The 12,436-nt window shown below is 45.6% G+C and overlaps 1 protein-coding gene and 3 non-coding genes across 4 annotated transcripts; all 4 read left to right on the forward strand.

Annotated features, from left to right (window-relative positions):
* The first annotated feature begins 2,973 nt into the window (after positions 1-2,973).
* Positions 2,974-9,141, forward strand: RPL13A (ribosomal protein L13a). The gene is made up of 9 exons (XM_075605584.1): positions 2,974-3,129; positions 4,816-4,902; positions 6,346-6,418; positions 6,748-6,813; positions 7,112-7,213; positions 7,534-7,619; positions 7,762-7,821; positions 8,268-8,390; positions 9,014-9,141. Exons 1-9 carry the CDS (start codon positions 3,115-3,117, stop codon positions 9,098-9,100), a joined length of 699 nt encoding a protein of 232 aa, XP_075461699.1. The 5' UTR covers positions 2,974-3,114; the 3' UTR covers positions 9,101-9,141.
* On the forward strand, positions 6,183-6,263 carry LOC142498230 (small nucleolar RNA Z195/SNORD33/SNORD32 family). Its single transcript, XR_012802404.1, has one exon. It is a non-coding gene; the product is annotated as a small nucleolar RNA Z195/SNORD33/SNORD32 family (small nucleolar RNA).
* LOC142498228 (small nucleolar RNA Z195/SNORD33/SNORD32 family) lies at positions 6,463-6,544 on the forward strand. Its single transcript, XR_012802403.1, has one exon. It is a non-coding gene; the product is annotated as a small nucleolar RNA Z195/SNORD33/SNORD32 family (small nucleolar RNA).
* LOC142498189 (small nucleolar RNA SNORD50) lies at positions 7,882-7,952 on the forward strand. The gene has a single exon (XR_012802374.1). It is a non-coding gene; the product is annotated as a small nucleolar RNA SNORD50 (small nucleolar RNA).
* Positions 9,142-12,436: the final 3,295 nt, after the last annotated feature.

Consider the following 12,436-nt stretch of genomic DNA (forward strand, 5'->3'; position numbering starts at 1 on the left):
TGCTAGAGAGGGAGCGGTGGAGATGTGAGGGAATTGGATCAAGGGGGCAGGTTTTAGGGTGGGATGACAAGAGCGTGGAGACCTCTTGAGTTACAGAGGGAAATGAGCTGAGGGTACATTTAGGTGTGCAAAGAGAGGTAGATGTTACATTTGGAGCACGACCTGAAGAGATGTCATGTTTGATGGACTCCATCTTATCTGTGAAATAGGTGGCAAGGTCTTTGGGCCATGGAAGGGGTTGATGGTGCAATTGGGCAGAGAAGGACGATAAATGTGGTAACCAGGCATTGAAGGTTAGAGGACAGGGTTAGAAAAAAGGGGGAGGTGGGAGAGACGGACAGCGTGGACTTCCAAGGATGAGGAGAGGGAGAGATAGGGGGGTATAACATGAAATGTGCAGCATGGGGAAAGTAGTATGATAACTCCTCCATCCTGTCTATTTCCTCTTCTGGGGGTGTTGCTGAACTAGAAAAAACCATAGGAGATTGCAGCAGGAGAGCCAGGATTCAGTAATAGCTACAATCAGGCACCAGAATCATAGATTGTAAACCCATCTGGGCAGGGATTGGGTCTCTAAAAATGCCTGTGTGCTAAGTACCACGCCCAATATTGTAATTGTGAATCGCTTTCAGTCCCATTGGGAGAAAAGTGTTATATGAAAATAAAGTTGTTATTATTATTAGAGCAGCGGTATCAAACTCATTTCATATAAGGGCCTGATTAGATTTAATTGTACTTCATACATTTTTAAAATACGCATATATAAAACATAGTAGCACGGCTGTATGCAAGATGTCGGCATTAAGCTAACTTCCCCGCACCCCCTTCTCTCTCACTTACCCGCCTTTTCTCTTTCTCTCCCTTCTCATCCCCCCTCCAAACTCTTAATACCACCCCCACCCCTCTTCACATATCCCCCCCACACACTCTTAGGCCGCGGGCTTAGTAAAAAATAGCGTGCTGAGCCACGCTGAGCCAGCACACTTACCTCCTGCATCTTGTATGCGGGTGGCTTCAGCGGGCTCGTGCGGGGGCGGGCTGAATTGCAGCCAACATATTAAATTAAGTTTTCATGCTTTCCGGAGCAGAGGGCTGGTCACGTGACCGCAAACATCCAATGGGAACGAGGGACTAGCCCCGCTTCCCGCCACGCCTTCGCCACGCCTCCGCCCCCAAAGCGCGCTCACTGCCTCGCCTGCCAGGACGCAAAAAAGCACCAGCTTAAGCAGGTGAGGCTGAGCAGGAGCGCTGCTCAGCACGGCCCGAGGCACCATGCCTCGTCCAGGCTGAGAGAGAGCGCGCACTGGCGATCGAGCACCGCGATGTCAGGCGCTCATGTTGCCCGGGCAATTCCTGGCCAGCTAGTTGCGCATGTGGGCGGGCGTGCGTGCCAGGGGGCGTGTCCGTGACGTCACGTGAGCGGTTCGCCCTCATTGGTTGAACCGCGCACGTGACCAGAACAAGCGCGACAAATAAAAAAAACATTTGTCTCGGCAAGCAACGCACCGCCCCACACTCAAGTACACGCACGCGCGCAGTATTAACCCTACAATTTACTTTCTGATCGCGAGCGACCAAGCTCTCGCCCTGGACGAGGCCTTACCAGGTGAAGCGGGATCCAGACTGAGGCAGGCAGATTACAGAACCGGGTGAGGCAGCATGGGGAGAGCTGATGTGGGGGAGGAGCCTTTGCTGGTGTGGGGGCGGAGCCTTGCTGGTGAGGGGCAGGGGCCTGTGTTGTTGTGGGGGAGGGACCCATGCTGTGGAGGGGCCTGTGTTGCTGTGGGGGAGGGGCCTGTGCTGCTTCTTCCATGCTGCTCCCGCACATGACTGCACCAGGATGCCACGCTAAGTCTAACCGGGCACTCCTATTGGCCCGGCAAGCCTCGCGAGAGTTCCTGCTACAGTCAAGAGCGGGAGCAGCATGGAAGAGGCAGCACATCTTTTTCCCCTGCTCCCCCCCCCCCCCTGCCGGCTGTCCTGCTCTCACCGTGGTCGCCAACGTCTGGGCGTCATGTCACGTTGCCATAGCAACGCGACGTCACATGACCCCACGGTGTAATTTGGTGCCACATTGCCATGGTGATGCGTCTCCAGATGCTGGCTGAACCACGGTAAGGTTCACAGAGGCCTAGCCGCTTCCCTGGCACATAATTTAAGTGCCTTCGGGGAAACGTGCAGGGCCTCTGTAAACCCCGCGCCCCCCCGAATATAATCTCGCCCCCCAGTTTGCACACCGCTGCAATAGGGCACAGGAAAAGGGAAGGAAGAGGTGGAATTGGGATGGGGTTGTCATGATTGGCAATGCGTGGTGAAGAGATTGGTATGTGGATAGGGCCAGGATAGTCAGGGGAGGAAGGTGTGATGAATGTGTGCGAACCTAAGTGTACTTTAGCTAATCCGCGGCCCCCCATTCTCTGGGAACCCCCAGTTCCTAAAATAATTGTAGGATTATGTCTGTGTTTGACACAAAAAAAGCTACAAATATGTCCACGGGAGTAGAGCAAAAGCTCTTTATTATGTAAAAAAAATACATTAAAAAAAAAAAGGCATGACTGCTGCTTATAAACTTTATAATCTGAATATATAGTATCAATATTACTGAGATTATATTGTTAAATATTTAGTATTAAAATTATTAAAATCAACACAAAATAAAAAAAACTTCATAACGTTAAAAAAATTATTACATCATAAGCTCTTCGACAAGGATTCATCCTCCAATGTTTACTTTGATGTATTATAATAATAATAATAATAAAATAACTACTATATACTTATTTGCATTATTTTTCCTGTAATATGTCTTGTATATTGTTTCTCTAAAGTTCTGCGTACAAGGCTGGAGCTATATCAATTTAAAAAAATACGTATAATACCAATACGAAGAAAAGATTGGTTGTAAATATCTTTAAAAAAAAATGTATTTCCTGTAAAGACACGCAGATCTTTGGGTTACGTAACTTCCGGTCATGCCCCACACTGAAGCATATATGTTAGATAAAATACTCCGTCTGCCCGTCCTCTGACTTCATTTCCGCCACTCCTCCCTGCTCTTGCTTGAAGTCGACCCCGTAGCTAAGAGCGAGCCTCTTTTTCAGCCGTGAGGCAAAGATGGCGGATGCCAAGGTGAGGATCTCGCGCCTGCACGCGGGGAACCGCACGTTATGCCCGCCTTGTTATCTGGGATACACTGCCCGGGAGTGGAGAGAGGATCCGGGGGCCTGCGGGTGGGAGGAGAAACGGAGGTGGCGGGGCCCGGTCACGGGGAACCCCACGCGACCTGACCGGAGGGGGAGACTGGTCTGGGGAGGGGATATGTGAGCTAGATACCGGTGCGGAAGGAGCGGGTCCTGCTGAGAACTTCTCCTGTTCCCCGGGCTGCCCCTTTCAGGGCCCTGCTGAGCGCGTTCCCCGGGCTGCCCCTTTCCGGGCCCTGCTGAGCGCGTTCCCCGGGCTGCCCCTTTCCGGGCCCTGCTGAGCGCGTTCCCCGGGCTGCCCCTTTCCGGGCCCTGCTGAGCGCGTTCCCCGGGCTGACCCTTTCCGGGCCCTGCTGAGCGCGTTCCCCGGACTGCCCCTCTTCGGGCCCTGCTGAGCACTTCCCCCTGTTCTCCGGGCCCTGCTGAGCACTTCCCCCTGTTCTCCGGGCCCTGCTGAGCACTTCCCCCTGTTCTCCGGGCCCTGCTGAGCACTTCCCCCTGTTCTCCGGGCCCTGCTGAGCACTTCCCCCTGTTCTCCGGGCCCTGCTGAGCACTTCCCCCTGTTCCCCGGGCTGCCCATCTCCGGCTCCTGTCACAGCTCTACCCGGGCGGGAATATAAACAGGCCCCTTTAAGCATGAAGAGCTACAGCAACTTCCCATGCGGCCACCTGCAGCCTTGATCCCCCGCTCTGCTCCCAACACCTCAGGCCTGTCCCGGCTCACTCATTTAGCTGCATACTGTGTGATATGATGGGGAAGGAGAAATAATGGGGGCATTTCTTGTTCAGTCTTGTGTTAGTAGAGGCTGGTTTATAATTGAGTATATATGGTTTCCCCTTATGACATGTCTATGCTGACGTGTTTAGCACACACTGCATGGAAAGTTTAAACGCATCCAGTTCTAGCATGGCACATTAAACATGAAGGTCTAATTTCGGGGTAAGGTTGAGAAATGTATCCCTTTTTTTAAGTCATTACGTATTTTGCCCAGAAAGAGTGTAAAAACGGGCCAACTGTCACTTATCTCTAATACATGAAACGGATGTAGTAAATAAAGTATGAAGAGTTGAGGCACAGCTATCAATATAAAAGTGCTGTGTATACTGAAAGTGCAATCAAGACTTAAGTAATGGTCTTGTGCTGTGCGTAATTTTTTTTAAATGTGCTTTGAAGCTGCCAACTTAGGCCTCTAACATATTTGTGTCATGGCTCACCATTCTTTCGGTAAACACTTGGTCAGTATGTTAAGCCCCCACACAGTAGAAGCATTCAACCCAATTCCAGAGTAGGGCTAAGGAAAACACATTTGCCATATTAAAATATGCCCTTGCCGCTATCCTTCTATATCTGATATGGGTTAAAAAGGGAAAATCGAACCTGTGCCTGATCTGTAGCTTTATTGAAAGGTGGAGCATAAAGATTTACATTGGAATCTGCTGTCTGAATCTGGGGCATCAAACTACATGTCACTAGCTGTCCATAAAATGTAATGGACGTCTGTAGCTGAGTGGAAATGCCACAATAAATAAAACTTTTCCAATATCTACTTATTGGCACTCTTCATTATTGAGATATTACAATTTCAAATGTATATATTGCCCAATTCTTTTCCAGAGTAAGAAGCTTCTGGGTGATGCTGGCAAGGTAGCACTTCCCTGTTACTACAAGAACGTTGGGATGGGACACAAGTCTGCAAGACAGGTACTGTATGCTGCAATAACATCAATATAAAATGGCCGTTGTACTCGTATTAACTAATTGTTACTGCAATGCCATGTTCTCTTCAGGTGAGTCTAAAAGATATGTGCATTAGTGGTTTCAGATCTCTAAGATTTGCGCTCACTTGGTGTATTCTGCCGAGTTGCCATTAATTGCAGCCTCCCTTGACAATTCACTTCCAGTAATCTTTTAACATGGAACACGTATGTCTCTTCTCCCCTCCCTGACATCACATCCGATAGTGCCCCTGCCTCATAGCATAATTACTTGCCCATGCCCTCTTCCTGCCCCTACATTCAAGCTTAGAACGAAGGCACACCATGTGGGAGAAGGAATGGTGTGTAGTCCTGGGAATCCCCAGCCGCAAACTCTGCTCGGACGTTTTCTGCCCACTGCAGTCCCATTGAGTACTATGTACCGGGCACCATCACTGCCACACAGTAAATAATGACTCCAGTCTCACTCCATATAAGTCTTGAGTTCAGTTCTTGTCCTTAACCCCTTTTGATATGTTCTTCATAACCTTGGGTTTCTATGTATATTTAGAAAACCATTACTGGACTACGTTACCATAATGAGGTAGTTTGGCAATAGTGGTGTATACTGGATAAAGCCCAGTGTGCCTGTTCTACACTTGTGCTTAAATCTTCAACTATGAGTCAATGCTAATGTACTAATGCTAAACGTATCCGATAAACTTATACAGGTAGACATTACATCCTGTGTGATTTGAATACTTTGGCTCCATAGGTTGATATCTTTTGGTCCTTGTTTGCCACAATCTATAGTGTGCAGGCTGCGATCAATGTGTGAGACTTTGTGAATTTCCCAAACATTATATAAACTGCCTTTGTTCTATCGTGCTTCATTGTTGGTCCTTGATATTTTGGAATATTCGCTAAAAGTTTTTTTTTTTTTGTGGCACAATGTTTTTTTTTGTTTTTGTTTTTTTTTTCTTCTTCAAAAAACTGGGTTCTAAGTGCCTTACAATATATCGTGATTTGTTAAAGTCCCTGCATCCAACATACCAAGCATAAAACATTATTTTTTAATAGAGATGGTACACCTGCTTAATTGTAACCTAGTATTTTAAGATCAGAATTGTAATGCTTTTGAAATGGCAATACTGTATGTTGCTTAGGAAATTGTATCTTTTCATTCAGACCATTGCTCTGATATTCCAGGCCAGAGACAGACAAGTTATGGGGTATATATCTCCTTTCACTTCAGTACATGCAAACCTTCAAAAATGGTTGATACAGTATGTCAGTGATGAACTCAATTTGTTTTTCTTTGAGTTTTATTACCATGAAACTATTACATGCACTACCATCTGAGACATACTGTTTAGAGTAGACACCCCTGTTATAATCCCAAATCTCTTGATTCATGATTATGTTTTTTTTTTTGTTCCTACCATCTTAGGTTCTGGTCATTGATGGCAGAGGCCATCTCCTTGGTCGTCTTGCAGCCATTGTTGCTAAGCAGGTCTTGCTTGGTAAGTATCCTCATATTTGCCCATTCCTTTTTTTACTTGAATCAGCGGTCAGTGATGATGCTAAAGTTTCTTGTTCTAGTTTTACCACAATGAGACTACTTTACATGCACTACCATCTGAGACCTCCTTGTGTTTTTTGCTTGTATGCGGTACAGAGATGCTGCCTAATCAAAAAGTATGTTTTCCCACAAAATATTAGGCAGTGTACACTTTAGTCAATATCAGAATCTGACACTTTCCGTTGCAGCATCGGTCTACTGTAAAACATTTAGGATGGTAGACTGATATGTTTTACATCAATGTTTTAACAAATACCCTTTTAATTATAGGCCGCAAAGTGGTTATTGTGAGATGTGAGGGCATCAACATTTCTGGCAACTTCTACCGCAACAAACGTAAGTGCTACAAAGATCTCTAATCCTGAAAGGTACATTGACTTGAGTTTTTTTTTTATTTTTTAAGGTTGACCCATGGTATTTTTTCCTAACCCTTTGGTTTAAAGGAATACTTTTTTTTTTCGTTCATAAAAATATATCTATTCCTCCACGGCTGTCCTTGGTCCCGTCACATAATAGAAATGGGCAGCCTACTGGAATAGAACCACTGCTTTCAGAAATATTGAGATGAGAATCCCCACAGCAGAGCTTAGTGTATGTGCGACGGCAGTAATGTAGCACACTTTTTTTTTTGCAGTGAAATACCTTGCATTCCTGCGCAAACGTATGAACACCAACCCATCCCGGGGGCCTTACCACTTCAGGGCACCCAGTCGTATCTTCTGGAGGACTGTGCGGGGTAAGTTCAGTTCCTTTATAAGAGATCAATATTCTGTCTTTTGATATGTGCATAAGGATCTGGCTGCAGAGTTTGGCTTCTCTTTATACTGGGCACACAATCAGGATTTTTACAGATTTATGAGCACCAACGATTGCCATCTTGGGTAAGAATGTAAAATTACAGTCACATGCTTTACATATAAAAAAAAAAGAAAGTGGGATTTAGTATTGCTGCTTTAACTTCTGATGGGCATCTTAACAAATATGTCCAGGCAATGGCAACATCTAATACTATTCTGTACTATTTGTAAATGGTAATAATTCTCTTCTCCATTGTAGGCATGCTGCCACACAAGACCAAGCGAGGACAAGCTGCTTTGGAGAGATTGAAGGTTTTTGACGGTGTTCCACCTCCCTATGACAAGGTATGATGACTGTTAGGCCAAAAATTAAGCAATATTATACTATCAATGCTTCATGTTGTTGGACTACTGAAATAGGGGGAACAGACAAACCAAATGTAGTCCTTTTCATTAGACTGGTTTCTAAGCTTTTCTTCTCCAACAGAGGAAGCGCATGGTGGTTCCTGCTGCCCTGAAGATTGTGCGTCTGAAGCCAACACGTAAGGTACGCGATGAGTATACCCTTTATTTTACCCTGCTACTATTCAGACGTTGATAGGTTTCCGAACAGTGATGAGTCTATCCCGAACCTGAGTCTGTGATGACAAATCTAATTATGGATCTGACTGCTGAGTTTGGTACCTTGGTTGTGTTCAACACAGATTGTAATGGTGACATCCCACAATGTTTTTATAGTACAGTATTCGGCATATTGTTTAAGATTTTTAAAAAATAGATCTTATAAACAGAGCTACAGATACAAAAATTACTGATTGATTGTTATATAGAGGAAATATTGTGTTTTTCCATACATCCAATGTATTGCATGTTTCAGAGGGCATTTCAAAAGTGCCTCCTAGCCATAGTCTCATTTACTGTCCAGTTAAATGTAAATATAGTGAAAACTAAAGCAAATGGCAAAATTAATCACTTGGTCCTTCTGTTGTATAGTTTGCTTTCCTTGGCCGTCTTGCCCATGAAGTTGGCTGGAAATACCAAGCAGTGACAGCTACCCTGGAAGAGAAGAGGAAGGAAAAGGCTAAGATGCACTATGAGAAAAAGAAGCTGGTCATGGTTAGTATTGGGTATATGCACCATGCAGATCTGGGCATTGCAGAAAGGTTCATTACACTTTGATGGGCTGTATCAAGGGGTAATAACTTTATTTCATAGTGCCTTTCTCCTGGTGGGACTGTCACAATTACAGTATAGCATACAGTAGAAGTACAACAGATTTGTACACAGTCCTTGCCCAGATGAATTTACAATCTATGATTTTGGTGCCTGATGCACAGGGAGATAGTGACTTACTCAAGGTGCTGAGACAAGGAATTGAACCAGGTTCCACTGCTTCAAACTCGGTCACACTTTAGTCACTGAGCCACTCCTCAACACCCCCCCCCCCCCTCCCTCCCAAAAAAATACATTTAAGAAGTCCTTGATGCTCTAAAGATTCTGGCTTTTTGTAAGACATTGGAATAGTGTTTCACGTTGGCCATTTGTGACCAAGCCTGCTTAATTTTGGAGAGAAGAGGTAGAAAAGAGAACACATTGTGGGAACAAGCTTCATGTGATGTTACACATTCTTTAGTACAACATCAGTATTGTTTGTGGATTATGAAAAAATAGAGCTTTGGTTTTGTAGGAAGTGTTAATTTCCCCTTTAACACCTCCCCTTGTTTCTTGCCTAATTTCAGAAATTGAAGAGGCAGGCAGAGAAAAACGTTGAAAGCAAAATCTCCAAGTACACAGATGTCCTGAAGCAGTACGGTATCCTTGTTTAAATCCGCAAACTGTTCTTGGAATAAATATGCAGAACTCCTTTTTTTTTTGTCACTTGTATTATTTTTTATAACAATTTTTTTGTTGGACACGTTCACATACAGGTGTACATACAGAAATGTCAGGGGCCCACAACATTTCAACTCGATACAATCGGGTAGTGACCAATAACATTTTCCTGTTTTCCAGGGGGGGGGGGGGAAGAGAGATATGGGGGGGAGGAAAGAAACAAACAAGTGTGGGGGGAGGCGGGGGGGGGGGTTTCACCCAGCGGCTTCCTTGATACTCTCTCCTGCAGTCTGGGGGATACTAAAGGTCCAAAAGGTTGGCCTTTTTAGGGTTTATCTCTCTAACCATGGGTCCTGTGTGTCCAGAACTGAGGCATCTTCTTTTGGAGCATAGCTGTGAGCTTCTCCATATTCATGACCTCATTGATTCTTCTGACTTCTGTAGTTCTTGAGGGGGCCTTAGTCTGTTTCCAGGCGGCCGCTATAGAGCATATGGCCGTGATCAGCCTTAACATTGGCGGAGGGAGGTCATCGATGGGTTTGCTCAGCACCAGGGTCAAAGGATCCAGGGGAAGGGGGGGGGGGGGGGGGGGGAGAGAGTCCTGTGGTCTCATAGATAAGCGTCTGGATCATGGTCCAGTACCTCTGAATCTCCGGACATGACCACCAAATGTGGGCCATGTCCCCATTTTGACCACATCCCTGCCAGCACAGGTCCAGTGTGCCGGGGTAGACCTGGCTCAGCCTAGCCGGGGTCAGGTACCACTGAAATATAATTTTATAGATGTTTTCTTTTATTATTGTGCAAATTGATGTTTTAGCAGCTTGCTCCCAAATCTCCCAGTCTTCCCAAGTCTAAGAGGCCCAGTTCCATTTTTGCATGTAGCGGTGATTTGGTGGGCTAGATGTCGGCTCCAATCCCTTATATATATCTCGGAAATCAGACCTCTCTGGTAGTTGTTTTGATGCATGAAGATTCAAATCTGGTCAACGGGGGGAACTTGGAGGTTGGGGACAGTGATAATAGAAAGTGCCGAACTTGTAAATACTTAAACAGGTGAAGGCCCTGGATCAGGTATTTATCCTTTAGCGCCTGATAAGTTAAGATCTCCTTCTGCAGCAGATCGGCAACCATCCTAATATTGTGACCCTGGAATTGGTCAAATTTTCTTGGGGAACACCCTGGTAGGAAATTGGGGTTCCCAAAGATTGGAGTGAGCTGGGAGGGGGAAGCTAACAGACCATACTTCCCTTTGCTTTTAAGCCATGCGTCCCACGTGCATCTCATTGCTCCCAGGTCGAACCTCTGTGGTCCAGCCCCCCTACCACCTGTGGTCCATAATGCCACTTGGAGGGAATGGGGACGTGCGTAATGTGACTATTGCGAGCCAACAGGCTGAGGCCGGGTCGCAATTCCAAACTACAGCCTGCTTCAGTTGTGCTGCGAGATAATACCTGACTAAGTCGGGGGCCCCCATACCTCTTGCTCTTGAGGAGAGCATCACTGATCTTGGGACCCTTGGTCTCTTATCATTCCATATGAATTGGAGCAGTAGTGATTGGATGTTCTTCAGGGCTGCTTGCGTCACCGCAATAGGGAGGGTTTGGAAATTATACAGTAACCTTGGGAGAACATTAATTTTTACTGAAACTATTCTCCCGAACCAGGAAATTTGGTGTTTTTTCCCATGCTTTCAGGTCTTTTTTAATCTGGTCGAATAGGGGGGGGGGGGGGGGGTAGTTATATTGGAAGAGGGTATTGTAGGAGTTTGACATTTTAAACCCAAGATATTTAATATAGGTGGAACTCCACTTGTATTTATAGTTAGATTGAATGAGTTTCCACGTCTGGGCTGGGAGGGATATATTTAGGGCTTCTGACTTGTCCATGTTAACTTTATAGTCAGAGACTGACCCAGAATCAGTAGCCTTTGAAGGTTGGGGAGGGAGGTATGGGGGTCAGCGAGGGTCAGAATCACATTGTCAGCGAATAGGGACATTTTGTATTCTCTTTCCGCAATTTGGATCCCCTTAATACTTTCTTCTCTAATTTTGGCCGCTAGGGGCTCAATAGTTAAGGCGAATAGTAGGGGGGAAAGCGGGCAACCTTGTCTGGTCCCGTTCCTAATTTTTATTGGGTCAGAGAAGCCGCCTGATAATTTAACATACGCTGTTGGATTTTGGTAGAGGGCTCTCACCCCCTCCAGGAAAGGGCCACAGAAGCCAAACCTCAGCATTGTTTGGTCTAGAAAGGCCCACTTGATTCTGTCGAACGCCTTTTCGGCGTCGAGGCTCAGAATCATTGCTTTGGATCCGGTGAGATGCACGTGGTCAATTATATCCACAATTTTGCAGGTATTGTCGGAGGCCTGTCTTCCAGACACAAAGCCTACTTGTTCTACATGTATGAGTCTAGGGAGAATTGCGTTTAGCCTGTTTGCCAGGATCTTTCTGTAGATTTTGAGATCGGTATTTAACAGGGCAATTGGCCTGTAGTTACCGCAAATGAGCGGGTCCCTACCCTCCTTTATGGATTATAGCCAAATTTGCTGCTGTGATCGTGGCGGGAATCGGCTCCCCTTGAAGGAAGGAATTGTACATGTCTAGTAGGTAGGGGGAGAGAGTCGGCATGAACATCTTGTAGTAAGAGTTCGAAAAACCGCCTGGGCCCGGAGTTTTGGCTAACTTGAGTGAGCTAATGGCTTTAGATAGTTCCTCTTGGGAAATGTTTTTGTTCAAACTCTACCTCCTCCAGGGATAGGGATGGAAGGTTACATTGCTCTAGGTATTGTGTGATTGTATTGAGGCTGACCGGGTCTTGGTTTGGGGGTTGGAGGTTGTATAAGTCCGAATAAAAATCTGCGAATTCCTGTGCTATCTCTTTTTCTATGTATGAGACCTGTCCTTTTCTTGTCTGAATGCGGGCTATCTGGGATTTAACTCTGGCGCCCCTGAGCTTTGAGGCCAAGTGCCCATCTGCTTTATTTCCTTTGTCAAAATATTTTTGTTTTGACCACCTCAGTGCTTTCTCTACCTCTTCGAGTTGGGTCTGTTTCAGGGCAGATCTAGCTAGATTTAATTGTTTTAGCGTTTTTTTAGACGCCGTGATTTTATGTTGCTGTTCCAGCTGAGTGATCTTATCTGTGATGTCTTTTTGGAGCTTAAGTTTCGTTTTCTTTTTATAAGAGGCGATTGAGATCAGGTCTCCTCTGATAGAGGCTTTATGAGCCTCCCAGAGCATAGCTGGGTCTGAGACGGAGCCTGCATTAATTTGAAAGAACATCGATAGTTTGACGTATTGTTATTTCCGTGTCAGGACAGTTTAGCATA

Source organism: Ascaphus truei, chromosome 6, assembly GCF_040206685.1.
Source record: "Ascaphus truei isolate aAscTru1 chromosome 6, aAscTru1.hap1, whole genome shotgun sequence".
Taxonomy (NCBI): domain Eukaryota; kingdom Metazoa; phylum Chordata; class Amphibia; order Anura; family Ascaphidae; genus Ascaphus; species Ascaphus truei.